Source organism: Centrocercus urophasianus, unplaced genomic scaffold (genome assembly GCF_019232065.1).
Source record: "Centrocercus urophasianus isolate 14NV4802_14NV808 unplaced genomic scaffold, USGS_Curo_1.0 seq_15, whole genome shotgun sequence".
Classification (NCBI taxonomy): Eukaryota; Metazoa; Chordata; class Aves; order Galliformes; family Phasianidae; genus Centrocercus; species Centrocercus urophasianus.
The window spans coordinates 43,453,998-43,465,435 of record NW_024884697.1 but is presented as its reverse complement, the minus strand read 5'-3'; the positions used below and the strand labels follow the sequence as shown (position 1 = coordinate 43,465,435).

The following is an 11,438-nucleotide window of genomic DNA, read 5'->3' as shown; positions in this document are numbered from 1 at the left end:
ACAATGATTAAAATTACAATTGAGAAAATGCTTTCTAAAACTGGCAAAGGACCTCAGGTCCTGTTTCATATCCTTGGGAAAAAAGGAATGATATAAAATGGAAAAGTAAGAGAAAGAGAAAGATGAGAACTGGGAAGAATTTCACAGTCAAGCACCTCTGTCCCAGCGGAAGGGCAGAAGCCCAGGAATACAAGTGGGTCATGTCCTCCTGCTCCTGACATCCAACCCAGGGTTTTAGTTCTCAGAGCCTTAATGTGGACAGCCCATAGGCTTCACACCTGCTTTAAAGCACTGCTTATCTAAGCCTGCTTGAGGCCAACCTGAACAACGCTGTGCTTAAAGCAATGCCAACAACTGGCAGGCTGGGTGCAGAAGAGGCCCCCAGTGGAGCAAACCCAGATTTTTCAGTGCCGTCTAAGGAAAGTGACTGACATCGTACTCAGCTTTAAAGAAAAAAAAAGAAAGAAAAAAAGGAGATAGATTTACATACAGCTTGATACAACAGCACAGCAGGAATCTTTCTGTGGCAATGAAATGTAGCTAAAATATAGCTCTTTTTTTAAGAGCTGCTGAAGACTACCAGTCTGGTGAGTATTTCCTGTCTCCACACTGAAAAGGAATTGTAGATCCTTTCCAGCATCTGAACTTCAGAGAGTATCATGTGTGAATTCCTTCTGTAGCCCTGCCAGAAGTCTCTTGTTGCAGTTTGTTCTTTCAAACATTTCCTCTTATAGCTTAGCTTTCATTTATTAACCAATTAAAAAGCAGCTTATCAAGATTCTTTCTTTTCCTTTGGTTTTCTTGGAAATCTAGGGTGCCCTTAGGCCTTATTTTGGGAAATGCTAAGACTTAGGCAGGAAATGCTGAGGAACGTGTATTTGTTTAGAGGCTTAAGGCAGGGCAGATGGGCATACAGGCACTCACAGCAGCTCAGGTACGAAGCCCTGGTAAGAGAAAACTCGGTTAAATAGTTTCTCTAACTAATGGTGTAAAAGCAGGGTGCATTTTAAGTAACTCCATGCAGCCTACTTGGTAGAAAATTCTCTTCCATTAGATAAACAAGAATTAAGCTTTTCTTCTGAGTAACTTGAAAGTTTGATAACATAAAAATACGACTTCTTTGCTAGATGAGACTTTCAGTGTGATACCTGGCAATGCACATGTACTATATGAAGCGTGTGTGTGTGTTTGTGTGCGTACACACGTGTGTATAAACCCCTTTAGAAACAATCCATTAACACTGCTCGATAAAAATTCAGAACAATTTGGATTCAGAGGAGATTCAGTAGCAATTGTGTTGTGAACACATACGCTCTATGGCAGTGGGAAAGGTTTAAGAACAACTGCTTAGAGTTCAGAGCTTCTGGAGCTTCCGGACAGGCAGCTGTGGGGCCAAAGCACATTGGCACAGCAACAGAGAGCACATTCTCTCCCCTGCTGCAGGAAAAAGCAAGTTTATTTAGAGGAACTCCTACTCAGCCTATTCTGTGCACCCTTCCTGTTGGAAAGAACAGGTAGAGTTCATGTAGTGATGAACACGTTAAAGGATCAGACTTGCTGGGGAGACATTACCATCTTATGACCATGGAGGAGTGAGTGCTCTGAAGTCCATAAAGGAACAGGAGGGCCAGGAAATGCAGATAAAGGTCCCTGGAAGGAAAGTCAGGACAGACAAATTACCAGCTATAAGAATCCCTCTGTTTATGAGTTTATGACAAGAAATGCATAGCAGTGCCTCCATGTGGGTTCCTTCTAATCTGTCACATCATCAGGTTTGGACATGTTTACAAACAAAGCAGAAAAGTGGCCAATTTCCTAAAAAGTTTGTAGCAGAATGCTGGAAGAGAGTTGTTGCTAAGAGGGACCACTGGAGGAAAGAAAACACCTAGCAAAAGCTGGAACTTTGAAAGATAGCTGCAGGATCATCTCAGCCCCTAGTCTGTCATCTCACCACAGCCCTTCCCAGAAGTGGTCAGGCCAGGAGAGCTGCTCTGGCCCTTGCAAGCCTTGGCCCTATGCTTTGAAGTATGGTGACTAATGGTTGTTTCTACAGAGAATATACAACTTGGTGCATTATGGAATAGTAACTAAGGTGGGAAACTGAAAAGCAAAACAAAATACCATCGGTTTGCAAGGTCTATGAAGACGAAAGCTGAGAAAGGAAAATTTGGAATTGCATGAGACATGGAAATAGAGCAAGACAGACAACAAGCCTCAAATGCTTTTGAAGCTTATTGCTCCTGAACAGGTTTCTCTGAGTGCTGTTGCATGATGTATGCATATCTCCACAACCTTTGCAGACCTCAAGCACACGCATGCAGACTATGTGAGCATTCACTTGGGAATACTAAAAGCTCTCAGAACAATGCCATACCGAGCAGCACAAAAAATGACAGCGTAAACTTGTTTAAATTTGACCACCTGTGACTTTGGATGAAAGATCTCTAGGACAATTAATAGACTTCTGGCTTTTATCCCATATTACATTTAAAGCCTTTTATTTTTATTATTTTTAGAAACACACATCAAATGTTATAAACAATCCTAATTTACGCTGCTGCTATTGAGATCAAATGCATGACTGTTCATAAAGACTGCTGAAGAATTATATTAAGCACTAACTCTTTTTTTCATTTATATAGAATGGATGCCTTTTTAGTAGCACAAACTAATGGAAAGTAGTGGTCACTCTCTATTTGGAAATTTGAGATTATTTTCATTTCTTATCTGTGTAGCTGGAGAAGGTCAGGAAGCAGTCTTTAAATATTAAGATTTGTGCACAGGTCAAGTTGACTAATGACAGTTATTTTGGGACCTTGTATTAAAATCAACATTATTTCCATAACACAGCCTGGTGTTTTTCAGCAAGGCAGAATTACATATAAAAGCCTTTCAGTGTATACTGACTTTGCTATATACCATTATTGCTGTTTTGACTCTAGTACTCCCCATTAGGGTGTCCATCTTCTGTTTCATTTCTCAAGTCAGCTGGGAAAGTCAGCATGCACTTCTAGATCTAGTCGTAATCACAGAATCACAGAATGGCCTGGGTTGAAAAGGACCACAAAGATCATCTGGTTTCAACCCCCTGCTCTGTGCAGGGTCACCAACCACCAGACCAGGCTGCCCAGAGCCACATCCAGCCTGGCCTTGAATGCCTCCAGGGATGGGGCATCCACAGCCTCCTTGGGCAACCTGTGCCAGTGCGACACCACTCTCTGAGTGAAAAACTTCCTCCTAATATCTAACCTAAACCTCTCCTGTTTCAGTTTAAAACCATTCCCCCTTATCCTACCACTATCCAGCCATGTAAACAGCCATTCCCCCTCCTGTTTATACGCTCCCTTCAAGTACTGGAAGGCCACAGTGAGGTCTCCCCAGAACCTTCCCTTCTCTAAGCTAAACAAGCCTAGTTCCTTCAACCTTTCTTCACAGGAGAGGTGCTCCAGCCCTCTGATGGAGATGAAGTAACACAAGGAGTTGAGTTTTTCCCACCTCAGCACTGACACTAATGATGCAATCTGTGGTACATGAACACTGATTTAAATTCGAGCTACAACATTCCTCCTCATTGCCAAGGCATGTATTCCTTCCAGCTCCCCTGAGATGCTACTGGTGCTCCTTCAACCACACAGTAAATTAGCTGAGAGATCCAGCCATACTAAAAGCTAAAGCTGCAGTGCATTTTCAGCCAGGCCGGGCTCCTAGATATCTGAGTGGTTGCAAAAGCCAGACTAAAGGAGGCACTGAGATCACCATGGCAGCCTGGGCTTAGATGGGTTTAAACAGCCATAGAACAGCATCCCCTAGAGCAGATTGTCTGTGAAGCCTGTGAAATTTAAATCTGAGCAGGTATAAAGGTCAAAATATGCTGATTGCAGAAAAGTTTTCATGTTTTGGTCCAATTCAACCCTTTTAAAATAAGCCACTTTGTAACAGAGTAACAACCCTTTTCTTCCTCTAAATTACAGTCACTGCTCCAAAATCCTGTAGTAATTTCATAAAGTGTGAAATGGGCTAACAGAGCATGTAAGCTGTTGGATCAAATTTTATTCCTACAAACCTGCCAATGACTTAAGAGTTGGCAGTGTGACAGGTTAGGCAGACAATCTAAAACAGTTACATACTGAGTAGCTGTAGCTCAAACTGTATTATCTGTACACATAGAAAAAATTCATGGAAGGCAGATTTAACCCTACCTACGGTCATGCCTTATCATCACAGTTCCATTACCCCTTACCTGGTTAGTGCACAAAATTTCAAGTCAAATACATCAAATTACACATTTTTTTGGCATTTAGAATTCAAGGTGGTAGAATAAAAGCACACAGTTTAAAGAATTAAATGTAATGAGAATAAAGCACACCTCCAAGCAGTTTGCAAATGAGTCAGAAGCCTTCAGCTTGATCTCAGATACCTACATATTCTCCATCACATTGTTGTGTGATAATGTATTCTGTGATACATGCCTACTCATCAGAGATCAGAATAGGTCTGAAAAATCAGACCTATTTAAACAAGCGTTGGGATTTAAACAAGTGCTGTTTGGCATCTTTAGTTTTTGTTAGACCAGGTGGCAGCTGTTGAAAGACCATTTTGATTTAACAACTCCTTGTTTTGTTAGCAAAGAAAAACGCTGTCCAACCAAATCCTGCTGAGAGTGAATAAATATTTCTCCTCCACCAGACCAAATATTTTCATTTATCATCATAGTATCTAGGGATAAAAGATCTGAGAAGACTTTGTTCCTAGACGGACTCAGAACTACTTTAATGGTTCTATGTTTTATGGGAGGTGATTTTTACTCCATACTCAGCACTGCTGAGGTTACATCTGGAGCACTGCAGCAAACTTTGGCCATTATACATCAAAGCACAGGACAGATTTCTAAGGAAAGCAATGAAAATGTGGAAAACACGACCTCTGTGGATGAGCCAACATAAGTGGGCTTGCTCAATTAAAAAACAAACAAACAAACATAATACTGACAAACCTAGCTCATGGAAGACCATAAAAAGATGAGCACATCATGGCATTGGAACTAGTAATAATCAACCAAATGTGAGTCTGAGCAAATTTGTTCAATTGTTTGGAAGAAAATTCCATCGTGAGCTGTTAAGCTGACAGCTACCTCCACTGGCTCAACAACTCCCTGAGAAGCAGCTCACCACTACATAAGCTCCCTTCTTTGTACCCTTCTCTCAGCCATCTGCTATTAGTCCCTGCCACAGATGAGATATGAGAGTGGCCCAACCCTCTGCACTGACCAAGTGCCTTTCTCTTACTCTTTTTTTTTTTTCAGATAAGACACTACAAAAAAACCCTTTTGTCTTATGAAAACAATTCTTCATTCTAAAGAGTAGTTAACCATGGGAACAAGCCACTTGCAGAGCAGCCCTTCACTAAACACTTTAAAAGCTTAGTATACTTGAGCCCTTGTTCCTGTTTGAAAAAGAAGGCAGACAACAAGATTACAAAGTTCAGTGTAGGCCACCAACTCTACACAGTCCACCGTTTATTCTTATTTTTTAAATGAGCAGAGAGATTAGTAAGACAATTGCAAATTCTGCTGTTCAGATGCACATAAAATTTCCAGTGCTGTAAACATAAATGCATTCAGGGCAAAGTCTGAAATGTCATTAAAAATGGCCACCCTTCCTAATGTCGTCTTGAGGTTTTGTAACAAAATGCAAGGCTCAGTGATATCTAGAAACCCTCTGTCAGCAGTAAAACTGCCTTGTTAGTGCAACCAGAAGACCTACCATGTTAGCCAGTCTTGCTTACAATTGACACAGGCACATTCCACTCCATCTGAAAGAGTCTGTATTGTCTGTAATTCTCAATATATGTTGCCATTACATCAGTGTTACTTTTATGTCACAAAGATATACACTAAAAAAAAAAAAGAACCACTACTGTCTTTGTTATAGATCTCTGTCCCCATTTAAGTCTTTACCTCCTACCTGTATCTTTAGCTGTAAAGTTATGCTACAGCAAAGATGCAGTCGTAGATTAAAATCCAACCTAAGAAGCAAATACCATCTTTGGAATGCCTTCCAGATAGATAGGAAGAAAAGAAATTATTTAATTCTATGTCATTGCTTGTTTCTTTCCAACTTCACAAAGCTCCTAACTGGGAATGGAATACAGTTATTGTTAGCTCTGCTCTTCACAAAGAATTTTGGCTGCGATACCCTTTGGCTTGCTTCATTACTTAGTGTGGATTTCCTGATTAACGTATTTCAAGAAGTTACAAAGCACTAAGAAATAAATGTTCTGTTTTTACAAAAATCCCTACCTACGCTCATGAGCCAAAGAACACGGAACAGCACTTAGACCTTGACACGCTCAATATATTAACACAACTCTTCAGCTCTAATACATGGTTCAGTGTGTTTACACATTATTTTAAATGCAGAAAAAGAATCTGTCAGGTTCTTAAAGGAATCTACAGCATGTACACACAGTCCTGTCAGATGACATTATCATGAGGGACTCTGGATCGTAACAGACTATATGTAGACAGAACCTAGTTATGAAATAAAAGGAAGCTATGCTTTGCAAGCTGTGGACTGTTAGCCAAATTTTTATGCAGGGAGTATATTCAGTAAATTAAAATAAATGACCTGATGGCAGTTACATATAATGCGATTATGGGGAGAGAAAGCAAGTGAGCACAGACGTTCATTTATACAACTTCTAAGACTGTACTAAGTAAGAGTACAGATCAATTAATTTTCTTGCAGAAAATATATCCATCCAAGTAGAAATCAGAGGTTGCTCCAAAAGGCAATACTTTCAGCATACTCATCTCTAACATTGAAGTGTAATTTCACAGTACATAGTCTCTGCCAGTAACATAAATGTGAACAATCCTGAGCCTCTTGCAAGTAACACAGTATATGCCAATACAGCAGTTTGGGGGTCAGTGCTGTAAATTGCATCATTGGAATAAGAGACGTAAAAGTGAACTCTAAAAAGGTTTGTTTTTTTGGACCAGGTTGACTAAGTAGGCTGATTAATAACACTGGCACAAAAACTTGTGTTGAACCCATTTGATGGGTGAAAGTGAACAACTAATGGCAGATGGGGTTTCTTAGGAGGCCAGTTTTATTACCAAGACCAGCATATTTTTAAGCTAGGTCCCAAATGAGCTGGCAAGGTCTGTTTTCCTTCTTTTGCTAAGGACTGCAGCAAAGGAATGAAGAACTAGCATCTCTTACAGATGTAAAATCTGAAATCTATTTTAGTAGCACTGCAAAGAACTCATGTGCCTACTGATTTCACCCAAAACTGTGAAAAGAGTTATAACTCGTATTCTAAATTTGATTATTTTTCCAGGTTGGTATCACAGCCATCTACCACTGTGAACTAAGTTTAGGTGAAAAAAGAATCAGTTTTGGGATACACAGTACCAGATAATAAGATATTGGTAGGTGACCTTGTGGAAAAGCATTAATGGAACACACAGTTGGGCAATCAGAACAGTTAGCTAGGAACAAAAAACATCTGGGCACTTAGTGAAGGATCAAGGATCTCAAGTCAAGGATGAGGAAGACTTATTTTTCAGAAGCATGGGCATTGCTTCAAACACCACTTATCCAAAACAGTTGTTCTAGACTCGATTGCTTACCACAGAGAAAATAAAATAGTCTTTCATCAACTTATTGTAACCTTTATGGGCCTAGAGAAGAATACATCCTGCCACTTAGAGGAGGCTTGGCTTCTGGATGTACTTTGAGAAGCATCTTCCCTAATCCCATTCCCACCTCCAGTCACCCAACCACTCCACTCAGCTCCCAGTTGCACGTAATTAGGAATACAAAATCCAGTGTTACTGGTTAGTGAAGTACGTCAAAACATTCTTTTTTGTCTGTGAGGGAGAAGACAGATATTATATTGTGAAAGAATAGCTTAAATCACATACAGCCTTCTCTATAAATTGATATCCAACTCTATAAGAACTGTGGATAAAACGTACATACTTGCAGCAATCACACAAAATTACTAGCAGATGGAGAGTGTGGTTGAAAGAAAGCACATTTCCTGACATATGATCAAGAGTCCCATCCTCACCTGCTAACCTTCGTTAGCTTCCCCACTTCTCAAGACAGCACCCAGGGAAAGATACTGCTCTGAACCACTGGCATCTCCACACCCTCTATTCTAAAAAAATCAGCAAGCCTTAAGAGACAGTTAATAAGTAACTGCTGAGGCATTCTGTGTCTGCAAGTTTATCCACATCCACACTAAGAGGCTGTTCTCTCACCATCAGAGACATGAGTCCTTCGCTTCATTTTGCATCTGAGAGCAAAAGGAAGAGAAGGCAGGAAAACCATTAACCAGCTCCTCGGAGAGGTAACCATTGCCATACCAGCTTGCTGCTTTTCCTAACACCACTGCAGAAAAAAACAACATACATAATCTCAAATAGAATCACCAAGGCTGGAAAAGACCTCCAAGATCATCCAAGTCCAACCATCCATGTACCACCAATACTTCCCCACTAAACCACATCCCTTAGCACAACATGTAAGTGGACAGTGACGCTTAGATGTCCACTAAATTATAAGATAGACCTTAGAAAACAGGTAATTCCTGTTCTATCATGGATCTTAATCACAGAGATTATAGTTGTTCTCTAAGAGAAAAATGAAAGAACATTAGGGAAAAGCAAATACATCATTTAAGGAAAATACTGTATAAGTTGTCCGATAATTTTGCTTCTGGACAAAGAGTAATATACAAATCAAACATATTAAGGCTCAATTTATAAAAGGTTAACAAAGGATTAATAGCTTTACTAAATAGCTATTTAATTCTCACCTATTATCAACCCAACAAATTGCTTCTACTCATCTATAGTACCTTATATTGATTAGCTCAAAACCCTCCCTAGCGCGTACTACACATTTCTCTAACATGAATTACAACATTTATGAATCATTTATTAACCTTTCATAAAATTCTTTATAAACCTTAACATGAAGTACGACCAACTTCATGCATTTCAGTCCCACTCCCCAGGACACATAAAATACAAGACCTTTCAAGCTTTTACTTAAGACTCTGTTTTAGCCAGGAGCATCACAAGCCACAGATTCACCAGTGTCTACGGTGGCTCAGCCAACTCACTGTGGACACAAGCAGTGGTGGAGGAAGATCACAGGGAACAGTTCAGATTCTTCCAAAACAAATGCCCTGTTTTTTTTTTTTTCTATTGGAACTAACGTTTGATTTCAAGACAACAAAATCAGAAAGCAGAAGACAGTCTGATGTAATTCAATACATTGTTTTTCATTCTTTTTAGAAAAACAACAACAGCACTTCATGATATAAATAAATAAACCAGAAAACACGAAGGTAATTCCAAAACTCATCATTAAGATCTTAAAAAGGCAACAGCCGACTGCTTAGTGGTTGCAGCTTAAAGTTGTCTTACCTGCAAATTTTCCACATACTCAGAAGTCCCATTTAGTGTCTCAGATTTAGGGAACAAGACATATTACATTTAGTTCTCCCAATTTTTTTTTTTTTTTTAAATTTTATTTTTCTTTTTCTCCATTCAGCATTTTTAACTTCAGACCCCCACGTTAGTTTTTTTGTTTTTCTTTTTTCCTACCAAATTGTCTGTTGTTGGTTTTTAAAAGTTCAGATCAGGCTTGTACTTCTCCTTCACTCTCAGAGCCACCACCTTCATACCTAAAATCTTCCATCAGGTCTTCATGTTCTTGCTCCTTCCCTTCCTCCTTCTCCTCCTCTTCATCCTCATCATCATCATCTCCAAAAGTCTGTTCCTGCATTGTAGTAAAAGAGAAAGACCTGGCAGCAGCTTGTGCAGCCAGACCGGATGTGAAGTTAAAATCTGTAGATATGTGAAGCTGAGCCAGCCTCTGCTTAATTTTTGAATGCAGTGCATCCACAGAGGGAGGCTGTGAAACTTCTACTCTATCCGTATCGCTTGGCTTGAGATCTTCAACTTCCCCTTCATACTGATAGCACATTATCCCTTCAGCCTCTGTAGAAACACCTTCTTCAGTAGGACTGTCTTTGTTTCTCTCCATCTCAGGATCTTCATACAAATATTCTGTCCTGCTTTTATCAGCAGCATTCACTTCTGAATTAGAGTCGCTTTCTTCAGATTTATCACAACTTTGGCTGCAGTCCTGCTTTTCTGTATTTGAATTCATGTGTGATTCCAAATTATTTAGGAGCTTCAATGGCTCTACAGGAGACAAGGGTTTCACTGCAGCTTAAAAAGGGGAAAAAATGAATTGACAACTGAAAGCAAGCTGCTATGTACAAATAATATTTGTGTCTGAATAGATGCAAGATTGGAAGTGTCAAAATGGATTAAAAACCAAACCAAACAATAACAACGACAACCAACAACAACGAAAAAAAAATCAAAGAAAACCTAAAACAAATTGGTGTTTTCTAGCCACAGAGGTGAAATGAAATGTGGTAACTGCTCCTTAGAACTAAGTTTTAAAATGTTTGATACAGAAAGATGGCAGAAAACTGATTTTTAACAATGGAATCGAATGTGGATGATGCATTCCATGATCAAGTTAAAAACAGGTAAAACTTCTGCACTGGATACAGATTTGAACTGTCTTTGTTTTAGACAACGGTTTACCTAATCCAATAAAGACAGCTGGTACAGAAAAAAAGTCCTTACACGCAATGTCTGATCTCACATCACAACATACAAACACAACACGTATTCATACAGCCAGGTAAGATGTCCTCACAAATTAAGTGTGGTTTAATTTAGCCTCTCTTGAAGTTAGTAGCAGCAGCGAGTCCCATTGCCAGCAACGGGATGCTTGCCAGGAAGTCTCTCCTCCCAGTGTTAAGGGTTAGTATAACTTGGTACAATCACTTCTTGAAGAACAGATGTCTCTCTTTTTTAAGATAAACGATACAATGTCCATTTCCAAGTAACAGATTCCCTAAACTGCAGTAGCTCCATTAGAGTAGCAGCACGAACATAAATGAGCGGCAACAGCAGATTCCCAAGTAGCATTTCCCTTTCTAATTCCATTCTGACTTTACCCCTGTAAGCAGAGATGAAAATAACTCTGGGAAATAAGGAAACTTTTCATGGGAAACAAAACGTATGGTATTAGGATTTTTCCATTGCATCCTATTGCAGTCACATTTATTTTAGCTAGTTGAAGGTAGGCGTATCACTACAATTGTCACATGGATAATTACTTTCACTAGCACGCAAAGGCTGTAGATTAGAATTTGTATTCTATTGTTTGTTTTAAAAATTCGTATACTGAAGGAGCACTGGACCAGACTCATTTCAATTACTGAGTAGCTGACCATGTGTTGTGCTCTTTGGGCATATCAGTGTGCTGGAAGCTGACCTCTTTTATGTAGAAACCAGCCTCTCGCATCAGTGAACCAAAAACCTTATTAAATGGCTT

The 11,438-nt window shown here is 39.5% G+C and overlaps 1 protein-coding gene across 6 annotated transcripts in view; it reads right to left on the bottom strand.

Annotated features, from left to right (window-relative positions):
• Window positions 1-8,927: 8,927 nt before the first annotated feature.
• Window positions 8,928-11,438, bottom strand: part of VEZT (vezatin, adherens junctions transmembrane protein) — a 46,260-nt gene continuing 43,749 nt past the window's right edge. For 4 of the 6 annotated variants that reach the window (XM_042815544.1, XM_042815545.1, XM_042815549.1 and 1 more), the window contains one exon: window positions 8,928-10,252. In XM_042815544.1, coding sequence (XP_042671478.1) covers window positions 9,657-10,252 — 596 coding nt within the window. In that variant the 3' untranslated portion in view covers window positions 8,928-9,656. Of the gene's footprint in view, window positions 10,253-10,272; window positions 11,061-11,438 lie in introns of those variants that run through there. The other 2 variants (XM_042815547.1, XM_042815548.1) reach the window with 2 other exon arrangements.